This window comes from Drosophila ananassae, chromosome 2L, assembly GCF_017639315.1.
Source record: "Drosophila ananassae strain 14024-0371.13 chromosome 2L, ASM1763931v2, whole genome shotgun sequence".
Lineage (NCBI taxonomy): Eukaryota > Metazoa > Arthropoda > Insecta > Diptera > Drosophilidae > Drosophila > Drosophila ananassae.
The window spans coordinates 24668369-24680483 of record NC_057927.1 but is presented as its reverse complement, the minus strand read 5'-3'; the positions used below and the strand labels follow the sequence as shown (position 1 = coordinate 24680483).

General features: G+C 45.2%; 5 protein-coding genes across 5 annotated transcripts; 2 read left to right on the top strand and 3 right to left on the bottom strand.

The window, feature by feature from the left end:
• Positions 1-116: 116 nt before the first annotated feature.
• On the top strand, positions 117-2172 carry LOC6494295 (zinc transporter ZIP1). The gene is made up of 5 exons (XM_001965906.4): positions 117-502; positions 573-808; positions 872-1073; positions 1198-1576; positions 1636-2172. Exons 1-5 carry the CDS (start codon positions 263-265, stop codon positions 1641-1643), a joined length of 1065 nt encoding a protein of 354 aa, XP_001965942.1. The 5' UTR covers positions 117-262; the 3' UTR covers positions 1644-2172.
• LOC6494610 (centrosome-associated zinc finger protein CP190) lies at positions 1868-6795 on the bottom strand. The gene is made up of 5 exons (XM_014904598.3): positions 6677-6795; positions 5614-6114; positions 4517-5558; positions 3533-4452; positions 1868-3474 (listed from the first exon to the last, which is right to left on the bottom strand). Exons 2-5 carry the CDS (start codon positions 6013-6015, stop codon positions 2509-2511), a joined length of 3330 nt encoding a protein of 1109 aa, XP_014760084.1. The 5' UTR covers positions 6016-6114; positions 6677-6795; the 3' UTR covers positions 1868-2508.
• A 195-nt stretch (positions 6796-6990) lies between these two features.
• Positions 6991-8016, top strand: LOC6494306 (18S rRNA aminocarboxypropyltransferase). The gene has a single exon (XM_001965904.4). It carries the CDS (start codon positions 7113-7115, stop codon positions 7917-7919), a length of 807 nt encoding a protein of 268 aa, XP_001965940.1. The 5' UTR covers positions 6991-7112; the 3' UTR covers positions 7920-8016.
• Positions 7916-9617, bottom strand: LOC6494599 (nuA4 complex subunit EAF3 homolog). Its single transcript, XM_001965903.4, has 4 exons — positions 9473-9617; positions 9300-9414; positions 9129-9244; positions 7916-9070 (listed from the first exon to the last, which is right to left on the bottom strand). The coding sequence occupies exons 1-4, from the start codon at positions 9543-9545 to the stop codon at positions 8103-8105; spliced, it is 1272 nt and encodes a 423-aa protein (XP_001965939.1). The 5' UTR covers positions 9546-9617; the 3' UTR covers positions 7916-8102.
• Positions 9618-9671: 54 nt separating this feature from the next.
• On the bottom strand, positions 9672-11979 carry LOC6494589 (cytochrome c oxidase assembly protein COX16 homolog, mitochondrial). The gene is made up of 2 exons (XM_001965902.4): positions 10031-11979; positions 9672-9965 (listed from the first exon to the last, which is right to left on the bottom strand). The coding sequence occupies exons 1-2, from the start codon at positions 10147-10149 to the stop codon at positions 9770-9772; spliced, it is 315 nt and encodes a 104-aa protein (XP_001965938.1). The 5' UTR covers positions 10150-11979; the 3' UTR covers positions 9672-9769.
• Positions 11980-12115: the final 136 nt, after the last annotated feature.

The window sequence follows — 12115 nt, the reverse complement described above, 5'->3', positions numbered from 1 at the left end:
GTTTTTGAAATGCGTTCGTGATCAACTTATCGATAGGCACCAATCGAGATCCCTTAAAAATACTACAAACTTATCCATTTTTGGTATTTAAAAGCTTAACGGTGTAATGCCTTTAGTTGGTATATTGTTAGACGGTATTCACGGTCACACGGTGAAGGAGAGTGTCTGTTTTTGAAACTGTTTCGTTTAAAAATAGTAAATGCAACGAACTTTTGCGCGCTGTACAGCTCCACTCTTTATGACTAAGCAAGCCAGCTGAACAATGAGTCTGCAGAACACAACATGGGTTACGGAAAACACCCCCACGGATGCCACGAATCGTGGTGACCTGGAAAAGATTTTGGCCATGGTTGTCCTTGGATTGGGAAGTTTTGGTTCGGGCATATTGCCCGCCTTTATTTCGGAACGGAATCGTTTGCGATTTCCATTATTTACTTCGCTTCTGCTGTGTTTCGGTGCCGGCATTCTGCTCGCCACCGCATTGGTGCATATTCTTCCAGAGGTAAGCTTGGGATCCGCTTTAATGCTTACAAGTGAAATTTGATTATTCCCTTTGTCTGATAATGCAACAGGTGCGCGAGCAAATGAACTCCAATTTTGCTGAAGTGGCGATGTGCGGAGGATTCTTCATTATATATTTTATAGATGAGTTCATACACTATTTTTTCGGCGAGGCAATCCATCACGACCATTCGCATTCAAACCCGGAACCGGATGCTCCCAGGAATCGAAACGGCTACGGAGCAGTGGGCGAGCGGGCGCCCTTGTTATCATCGGAGCAAGATCTTACAGCTCACCACCATGACCAGTAAATGACCTTGATATTGAATGGTGGCCCTGTTATTAAATTCTTCACGATTTCTTTGAGCAGCCATCACGACCATGATCACCCGCACTCCTCATCCGGTTGCGATGACGCCGCCGTTGAGGACGCCAATGCCCGCATCTGCCACACGAGCCACACCGAACCGTGTGTCCAGTCGATGACGGGCACCCTGGGACTCTTTGTCGCCCTCTCCCTGCACTCGGCCATCGAAGGGTTGGCGATCGGCGTTCAAAATTCGTCCACAAAGGTCAGTCTTTGCCTTGGCATGGTAGTCAGCTACTAAGCACGCAATCTTAAGCAAATATTACGGCCAAGAAATGTTGCTGACTTAGTCTAAATAGATAACCCCAATCTAGATTGTCTCGTTTTAGGTTCTATTTCTACTAGGGGCCGTCGCATGCCACAAGTTCGTTATGGGCTTTTGTCTGGGTCTCGAATTTCGCTCCAATCCCCAGACGAGTTTTCGCGCCCAACTAGCTGGCATTTCGGTGTTTGCCGCCGGAGCGGTATGCGGAATTGCACTGGGTATGCTTATCGTGGATGTGCCATCTGGTTGGTCCACTAAAACCCTACCCATAATCCAAGCGCTGGCTGGGGGAACGCTCTTCTACGTCACTGTCTGCGAAGTGATACCGCGGGAAAAGGCGCGCTGGCACACGACCCCATCGAGACGCTGGGCCGGATTTGCGCAGTTCGCAACTGTGCTGGCCGGCTTCGCCACCATGTGCATCATAAACTTTTATCTTTCTGGTGGGTAACAGGCTATTATATTTCCCTTTCCACTAAACTAAACCCCTAATATCTTTTAGATGAATAATTGGAGTTTTTTTTTGGGAACTTCTGTGATGTGACCTACGTGTGCCTTTTTTTTACACTTTTATGTTCCATCCTGTTTAGTTTATTATTATGTTTTGGCGGCAGCTGTGTTATGTTTCATAATAATGTTCAATGAATCTTGTTTTAATCTAAATATTCACCACCCTGGACAGGTCCTGGTTATGTAAGATAATAAGAAAAACCTATATTCAAAAAACAAACATCCTCTTTCTTTTCTACATTTATATTTTTCTTTCTCCAAAGTATTTTTAATTTTTTTGTTATTTAATAAGTCTTATATCCTAAGTTGGTAATCAAAAAATTGGGATCCTTTTTTGTATGCGCTTTTGATTCCACTATCAAACCAATCATTAAAAATCAATCATTGACTTAATTGTCGCAATTAAAACAACATCTATGTAACTACATATATCTATATGTATGCATGTAAATAGGCATTGAAGTGTATGCTATATATATATATGTATTTATATATTTATATATAAGAAGTTTATCTAAAATTGAAATGTTGGTTGCTTGCTTTGCCGTGTTAGTTGTGAGGATGTTTGAAAATTTTTCGCAATATATCGGATAGTTTGGTCTCTGATCTCTCATTTAAGGTGGGCGCGACTTGTCCATCGAGTTTTTTCGATTTTCTTCTGAATAGCAGCGCAATAGCAGGGGGTCATTTACAATTATATGAGACGTGCAGATTAGATCTTATACACTTAAGCCTGGGCATACGCATATCTTATCATCATCGTTCGTCATCTCCATTAACAATTTAATTTACAATAGAAACCGAAAATTCATTCTCCGTTGGTCTCCGCACTCCGCACACATTAGAACATAAATAAATCTAGCAATTATAGTTCCGCCTTCGCTGCCGCACTCACACCATTCTCATCCTCATCATCCTCGTCGTCCACCCATTCGCTAATGAGACTCTTCACCTTATCAGCAGCGGGTGCATCTTCCGTTTCAACTTTGTCTGATGTTGTCGTCGCCTCTGGTTTCGTCTTCTCGGCTATTTCAGTTTCAGATTCCAAAGGTATCTGCTGTGTGTCTTCCTCCGCTTTGGATTCGTCCTTGTTTTCTGACGGCTTCTCTGCCTCCGAGTCATCCACATCCATTGCAATGGACTGCTCGACTGGCATTTGTGTCGGAGGCACTAGTTCCTCTTCCGCCGCATCAGTTGACACGTCCGCCGATGTCGTTTCTACACCTGGAGGAGCATTAATTGACTCTGGCTCGTCCTCGGGCTTTTCAGCGCCAGCTATTAGTTCATCCAGAAGCTCCTTTCGAATATTCTCGGCTTCCAGGTGCACATCATCCTCACCTTCAGGGGCAACACTCGCCGCAGGTGCTTCCGACTCAACTTCGGGAAGACTAGTGTCCGATATGGGGACCTCTTCCTTTATGAATTCTTCCTGTTCTGTTTCAATCCCTTCTTCCGTCTTAATCTGGACATCCGTCACTACCGATGACTTAGGTTCGGCCGCCGCATCCGCATCAACTTCCATTTTATCCGACTGGCTGTTAACAGGAGCGGTTGCTTCAATTTCTTCCTCAGCCGGTTCGTCGCCAGCTTTCGTCGTCGCTTGTTGCTCGGAACTCTTGTGCATGGACTGCAGGGCCAGGTCGATGTCATCTTCCTCTTCATCGGCAGTTTGACTCTCGGCTGGTTCCGATTCTTTGGTGGCCAGTTCGCTAGCCAGCTCTGCAGTGGCGGGCTTGTCATCGACATCATCCTCATTCTCGTCCTCTGTCCAGTCGCCGGTCAGCTCCTTTAGCTTTTCGCTAATGTCATCTCGAGATTTTTCCAATTTTGTCTGCAAAAAGATTTAAGTTAAGTAGTTTTTTGTGAGAAAATAGTTTAAAAAACATTACCTCTTTAGTTGTCTGTTCCTCGGACTCGGCAATCAGATTCTCTGCCCATTCTAAATTATCGATCGACTCCTTGCTCTCGTCAGCAATGCCCTTCTTTCCACTTTCCACAGAGTCTGCGGCCGCCAGCTCGCTGTATATCTGGCTGTCGTCGTACTCCTCCTCTGTGCCAGCCAGCGACTTCTCATCCGTCTCCGGCTTCACCTGGTCAGCGTCTGGCTCGCTTAGGACCATGACAACGCCGCCAGCGGCCGCTCCTGCCTGTTGTTGGTTGAGTTGAGATAGAATCTCTTTCCTTTGCTCTTCCGTGAGCTCCACTTCATTGCCGTCAGCGCCGACGAACTTGACCTCCTGCTGCACCTGCTCTACCTCTTGATGCACTGTTATGGCACTTGTGGCCGGCAGACTGATGTCTGACAGGATGCGGACCTTGCCCGACTGTTCTGGCTCCTCTTCCGTCTCACCAGCCTCACCATCCTCGTCCTCCTCTCCCTGCGAGCCGAGGAACTCCTCGTCCGTTTCATCAATAATGCCATCCTCCAATGCCTGCGCCTTGTGATAGCTCTTCATATGCCGGTACAGTTGTAGTTCCTGCTCAAACACCTTGTTGCAGTAGATGCACTGCTGCTTGTTGTCGTCGGTGTGCGCCTCGTTGATGTGTGCCTCCAGCTCCGACTTGGTGGAGTACGCCTGGTTGCACAGAGCGCATTCGGGGAAGGTGTACAGCTGCGACTTGATCTGATGCTCCGTGTACATGTGGAAGTGGAGCTCCCTATTGTTGCTCGACCGCCACCCGCAATGTTCGCAAAGCGCTGAATCGATCGTTTCTTTGTGTGTGTTAATCAAATGGCGGCGGAAGCCCCGATATGACGGAATGCTTATCGGACGTCCATTGACACCGCACCTGAGGCACAGCCAGGGACCTACATAAGACAGAAAAATTTAATTATCCCTTTGATTATGCTAAATTCTAAGAGTACTACTCACCAGTGGTGTTCTCAGCTCCCTGGGCGATCAATGCATGCATGGTTTTGCTATCGATTCGTCGCTTCTGCCCGGCAGCCGCGTTGGCGCCGGAATTCGCCTGAGAAGCATTCGTCTGAGTGGTCGCCACCGGCGATTTCTGCTGTGCAACGGACGACTTTTGCTGGGATGTAATCAGAGGCGTGTTCTTATCCGACTTGAAGGACACATGCAGCTTTTTGTGGGGCGAAGTGGCTGCTGAAGGCGTGACTGACGAAGATACGGGCGATGCCCGCTTTGCTGATGTCGGAGTGGACTTTTCGGATGATGGAGTTGGTGTGGTGTTGGGCATTATTTTCAGCTTTATGTTCTTGTGGCCCTTCACAATGTGCGGATACTGTCGCAGAACTTCGGCAATGATCTTGGTGTGGTTCAGCTTGGCGTTGGAAGAATCCTTTACGATAATTGTGGGCGTTTGACTGGGCGAGTCCTGTTTGAGGATAATGGTAGTGGTGCCATGTTCCAGTTGAGTTTGGGTGCCTTGTGGTGATGCCAGTGATGTTGACTGTTGCTGCTTGGACGTAGAGGGCTGTGGAGGCACATCGTCATCGTCATCGTCGCCAGCGTGCACATCATCGAAGATCATGCCGCCGTCATAGTCCGTATCGTGATCTCCGTACTCTGCTGCTATTTGTTTACGCATTCGCTGCTGCTCGGCAAATTCCTTGACCTCCTCGAGGCTGGGCTTCTTTGAGGGCGGTGACAGCAGGCTGGTCTGGGCTGGCCGCTTATTGTTGTTGTATCCCTTGCGTAGCTGTTCAAACGGCGATGTGGGTTCCTGCTTAATGATGGTCGTCTCGGCGTACTGAGTGCGGTTGTTGGTAGCGCCAGAAGAGCGGATAATCGTGTTTCCGGTGGACCCACGTTGTGTGTTTGGTCGCAGAGTGGTCGCTGTGTTTCCCACCGCACCGACTCCTCGATTTGGCGAAGGACCCAGAACTCGTTGTTGGGGTGGGCCGGAGTTGACAGGTATAGTGCGACGCCGGATGCCCTTGGGACTCGGGGGCTACAAGAATAATTGTATTATTCCCTTGATCTTTGGAGGAAATAAATTTACTTACCCGTTGCTGGCGGTTAACATTCTCCATGGTCCTTCTGTGGGCCTCCAACAGTTTCAGCAGAACGGTCATGTTCATCTCCTTGGCGGTGCGCAACAGTTTGCCATACATCTTCAGCTCAAACTCGAGGGTGCCCGTATACATGAAGTTGACAATGGGCACCACCACGTCCGCCTGGAACTCGTTCGGCATGATCAGGGCATCGTCCACAATGTCGCAAGTCTGCTCCAGGACATTAAAGTAGTCCGTGCAGGCGCTGAGCACTAGGCGATGGACCTTCAGCTGTGAGTTATCCCGAAACTGGAGCGTCAGATCGCAGTAATCCGTTTTGTTAAAGAAGTTCTGGAGCTTCTGGAGGAAAAAGACGCCCCAGTTGTCCACCTTTACCGACTTGACTTCTCCCATCTTGTATCCGATGTCCTGTGAGAGCTGTGTCCTTGGCAAGTACTGGTGTTCCTAATTCCCTCCCCGTTCTGTTTCGGTTGCTCTAGCTTGTGGGCGCAACTGTACTCCGGGTGGTGTCGGAAAATGCGAATTAGGACACGCCGAATGGACGAAAATCCAAAAAGAGAATCAAACACAAGAACAATTAGTTGGTTATTGAGTGACGGTCACCGTTTGGGATTTAAATGGGTTTTGGGCTTGGGCGGGCGTCAATTGATTTTCAACTGATTTCGGTTATTTTTACTCTGCCGCCACGGCGCGAAATGCACTCGCATATATCGATATACGATATATGTACATATGTAGGGGTGTGAGTGTTTGTGCTCGCAACAGCGTGTAGGTGTGTATGTTATGCGCGTCGTCAGGTTTTCGGTTATTATTCATTTGATCTTCTTGAATGTCAATAAATCAATCATATTCAACTTCATTTTCACCAACTCATCCATTTATAGATTACAATTGTTCACGTTGTTTTGGCGCCTCCCCCACATCACACACAGGGCTTGGCGTTTTCGGTACACTTCATTTCACATCGGCCTATTGTGGGACCAGACACCGGGCCGATCAAGCGTGCAAAACACTAATTCTTCTCCCAATGGGCACTTCTACTCTTAATACCTACATTTCTCCCTAATTCTCACTATTTTGCCGGACTAGTTTTCAGTTTGCTCTCCAAATATCTTCTTCTTCAAAAAAATATGGCTGCCCGTTTTCTATTCTATTAGCGTGACAGGGTTGCGTCTGCTGGTTATCGATAGAATATCGATTAGACGCGATAGCGTCAGAAGGTGTCGCAAATTTAATGTGATATTAATATAAATAAAAATAATAATAAATTTAGAATAGTTTATAAAAAGTCACCTTTTATCTGAAGTTACTGATAATAAAATATTTAAACAAAAAATACTTTTTTACCTGAAAGTTTTTATACTGACGACACCATTACTTTTGTCAAATCACATTTCGCCACCTTCTAACAACCAAAACAAAGGTTATCAACCACGAGATTTCCGAAGCAGGCTGTTCTTTTTTTAAATTTTACGAATTATTTCATCATAATGAGTGGTCGGCACAAGGGAAAAGGGAAGAGAGGCGGAGGGCCCTACCGCAATGTAAAAAGTAATCATAACTGTGCCCGCAGTTTCGCCCAGCAGGAAAATGAGCTGGCTAGCAATTCAAGCTCGGATTCTGAATCCTCGGAAGAGGGAGCTGCCAAGAGTGATCTCGGTCAGCCGCCAGAATTTTCGGTGGCCATGTGGGACCTCAATCATTGCGATCCAAAGAAGTGTTCCGGTAGGAAACTGGCTCGCTTAGGACTGATCGCCAACCTGCGCCTGGGACAGAAATTCCCCGGCCTCGTTCTGTCTCCTGTTGGTCAATTGTGCGTTAGTCCTCTAGACAGAGATGTGGTGGCTGCCTCTGGAGTCGCGGTGATTGATTGTTCATGGGCTAAGCTGGACGAGACGCCCTTTGCCAGGATGCGAAGCCCACATCCACGGCTGCTTCCATTCCTGGTGGCCGCCAACCCAATTAATTATGGAAAACCCTGCAAGCTCAGCTGCGTGGAGGCGATTGCTGCCACCCTATACATATGCGGATTCACAGAGGAGGCTCGCTGGTTCTTGGGGAAGTTTTCTTGGGGTCATGCTTTCCTGGAGCTGAACGACAAGCTTCTTAATGCATACGCATCCTGCAAGAGTAGCGATGAGATTCTGAAGGTGCAAAACGAATACCTGGAGGAGGAGCAGAAGGAGCGTAACAAACCCCGGGACCTGCGCGACTTTTATCCCACCAGCAGCAGTGATAGTAGTAGTAGCGAAGAAGAAAGCGAAGATGATGCTAAAACTAATAAGCCGAATAATTAATCTTTACAATGTGCTGACATTTTATTAGCATTACAATTAGCTTACTTTTAATCTTGTTACGCGTGTTTTAATATACAAACCAGCTGTGAAAAGCTACTATCGAGCTATTGCAAATTGTTCGGATGAAAAAAGCACTTCGATTAGTTCCATCAAGTCAAAAAGAAATAGATGAGTTTGTACCGCTCATTGAGCGTTTCGCACATATTCGGGGTCCACATTGACAAAGTTGCTCATGCTAAAATACATGGCACTGTTCTTCACCAGAAACTTTAGGAAATCCTGCAGGTGTACGAGCAGATTCTGCATAGACTGCTGGTCCAGCGCGGAATAGCTGAGCATGGAGCCCAGACGGACAAAAAGGCGCAGTAGGTGGAACGAACCATAAAGCTCTGAGAGTGGTGTATCTGGATGCTTTTGCATTACATCCGCGTACTGAGTGCGCTCAAACTTGTACAGTAGCTGGGAGCCCAGCATGACGTTGAAGTACTCCACAATGCCATCGAGTACATCGTTGATGGCCACCTCCTTGCTGGCACTGGTAGACTTAACAGACTTTTTGTGGGCCAAATACTGTTCGGCAATCTGCTGAACGGTAACTTTAGCGGGCAGCTCCAGAAGCTTGTGCTCCCGCACCACGGCGTACCAATCATCAGTTAGATAGTGTTTCAGTTCGTCCGGTATCTTTATCTTAACCTCTAGCTTGGCGGCATACGACTCCTCGCTTTCCACGCACGGTGCTGGTTCGGACGATGGTGTCGTTGGCGGCTGTTTTTCTGTCGTTGCAACATCGCTTCCTGTCAGGGATGGCCGTTGCTCGCTCATTCGTTTCTTCTTTGGAGCCACCGGGGTAGCTGCCTCATCCTCTGTTGTGTCTGCGGCTGTCGATTCGTCTTTCTTGTCACTGGGCGTTCCGGGACGAACAGATGCTGAGGCAGATTGTGTCGATTTTCGATTGGCCCGACTGGTTGCTGGGGTGTTTGTACTGTTGGTGGCCGTGCTGCTATTGTTAGCAGCATCCGTCTTAGGAGCTGGACCCGTGCTGGCCGTCGGCGTGCTGCTGGCGGTCGATTGCGACGTTGTGCTGTCCTTTGAAGGAGTTGATGCTCGAGATTCGTTGCGTATCTGCTCCATTTTCTTAGCTTTGGCGCTTCCTGGAATAGTAAAAGTTCTTAAGCCATTTACACGATAAATATTTAACGATGTACGCACCCTTCTTATTGTCCTTCTTTGACCGTTCGCCGCATTGGCGGGCGAGCTCCTGACGGCGTTTAACATTGTCATCATTGTACTTCAGTACTCGGCTCTCGGGGACCCATTCGTCCCAGCTAAAATTAGAAGTGGAATCTTGCAGATCGGTTTCTTTGCTTGAATTACGCATACTTTTTACTCCAGCCAGCATAGTGGATGTAATATTCTACCGGCGTCGCATCGGGTTTTGATTTCAGCACCTTTGCCTCGTAAATGAGAGGGCCGTGGAAGCATAGCACTCGTTCTCCTAAAAGGCGGGAAAATTGTTGAATACACTTTTTTGGATCTTAAAGCCGGGGGCCTACCGTCCGTAAAAAGAGTGTTTGCATCTGTCCCCGTACTCCAGTTTTCCACTTTAGCGGGTTTAACTTCTCCCATTTTATTGCAAAATAAAAAATATTAGAGATCAGTGTGGCCGTTTTTTCAGGGTTGCAAGCATAGGCTTTTAGAAATATACTGAAAAATACTAGAGCCCAACGAAAAAGAATTATTGTCATTCGTGACTTCGTGATATTTATAAAAATTTTAAAATTTATTAATTATATACATCAATCAGTTTGCGCCTTCCTATAACAAAACTACTAGCCTAAAGTACATTATGGTTAATGTTTGGCTGGCGCCGCCAGTCCCTCTTCTTCCCAAGGGCGAGGGCCTCGTTTGTTTTCCCAGTTGTCGATGTCCACTGACTGAATTTTGTCGTATTCCGTCTCCAGAGTTACTTCCTGGCGCTTTTTCATGCTCACGCCGTACTTCTTCATTTCTTCCGGCGTTACAGGTTGCTTTTTGGAGTACTGATACCTATAGAGGTGCAAATTCACACGTTCGTTAATGGGGCCTTTGATAAGATTTCTGAATGTTATTACCTGAGATTGGAGAACTGCTGCAGTCCAAAGGATCCAGCCACCATCATGATGAGAAAGGGAATTCCATACTTGAAGGATTTTCGTTTGCTGTAATAGTTTAATTTGTCAGTAAACGACATTGTTATGAAATTTCCACCGGTTAGTGTAGGCAGCTCTACAACTGATAGGTAGGGCTGGAGTAATTTCTGTATTAATCAGATATCGATAACACCAATCAGCTGTTTAACGGCTTTTTGAATTTCTCATTTTGGGCGAGCTTTTGGGCTTTAATTTAAATTAAATTTGGCACACTCATTGGACTCTCTGTCTTAAACTTTGTGTTTGTCAATCACATTAAGCAGCTGTTCCCAAGAATCAAAAATAGTTGCCCTTGAAGCGTGAATGCGAACACAAATTAAAATGCTTGAGTGCAGCCTGCCAAATGCGAGCAGTTTCTAAGGAACAATTGCTTTCCGGCGCACGCCTAATGCATGTCCATTATTTACGAAAGGTTTGGCGATAAGTTCAAGGCAACAGTACCCGTGTCTACATCTTAAATAATTGACACTGACAATGCTGAAGAGCGCCAAAACACCGCTCTCATGCACACGACATTCGATATGGGACGCCAAACGGTGCGCCGCCGGCTCACCTTGGCCGGCTGGAAACTTTGGCAAGGCAAGTAGCTTGCAGCAAAGATTTCCTTTTAGTACCACAAGTTTCAACCAGTTCGAGTTAGCTTCATTCACAGGAGCCGGCGCAACACCGATTGGCGCCAATTGAGTCATCAAATGCCCCCCGATATTGGGTTGTCTTATTCCTCAAATGCCTCCGTTTATTTTCAGATTTAGATTGCTCGACGACAATATTTTTATCCAGAATTTAAATAGAAATGGATTTAATATTTGTAGCTATTTCTTAAAAAATTTTTGGTAGAAGTAGACCTTAGTACCTCGCTACCAAAAGAATAGTTCTTAAGACAGATGGGAAGATTATAACATTTTTTCTGAACCAATTTTTTTTAGACACGGCCTAGTCGTTGATGCCTCAAAGTCGTTTGGAAAAGTATAGTTTTTTTTTCCAAATATGGTAGTGATTTTCAACAAGATTGTTCACTTGTTTAAGCCAGGCCGAGAGCCGTATTCGCACATATAAATATAATCATATACATACATGTACTGATCTTATTGGCGTATATTTTGGAATTATGAAAACTTTGGTTTTCCACAACTAACACATGTCAACAGCTTTGACGGCCATGATTTTGTTTTCGTATTTAGCAAGTTGTTCAGACTGTTGTGTTTTTTACAATGTTTTCTCAAGGGTCTTTCTCATGCATAATGTATATAGTATTCTATATACATGTCTATACAACTGGATGTTTTTTTAAATATATAAGTAAAAAATGTTTCAGGGCTCTTGTTTTGAATGAAAACAATTACGTCATTCAGTGGGTGTTGATAGATTTAAATATAACTCTTTCCAAAAAATAGAAACAGTTCTCAGTTTTTTAAAAAGCAAAGAAACAAACAAGAAGCGATATGATATCAAATTTGATTTTATTTCCACCTACTGGAGGGTCTAAAGAATGCAAACTTTCATTGCAAATAAAAATTATATAAGAGCATTCAGAATATACATTTTATTTCCTATAAAATAGTATCGAAATGATTTATATTTTCATCTCCCAGTATCTGTAGATTTCGATATCTACTGTGACCATGAGGAAACTACATTTAAACGATTTTCACGTTTTGCATTCAACACGCTGTGATTCATGGATACTTTTTCGTCCGATGCAGTTCGAAGTTGACTTTCGGATGTGACTTTTTTGATTGCCAGAAATATGTTTTCCGTTTACAGACATGACGTTGAGAAATCTATATAGATCGCTTCAACAAAAAAAAATATATGGAACACAAAAAAAATAATAATCTGTAGACCTATGGTGTATATACGTAAGAATACGATTTTTTTTGGCATATCAATAACTGAAAATTAAAAATAGAAACCCGAGAAAAAACACAACAAAACGATATACACACACACCATGGTATTTGGATAAGAGAAATTCTTGTCATTGTGTTGGAGAAATTTTGCAATTGT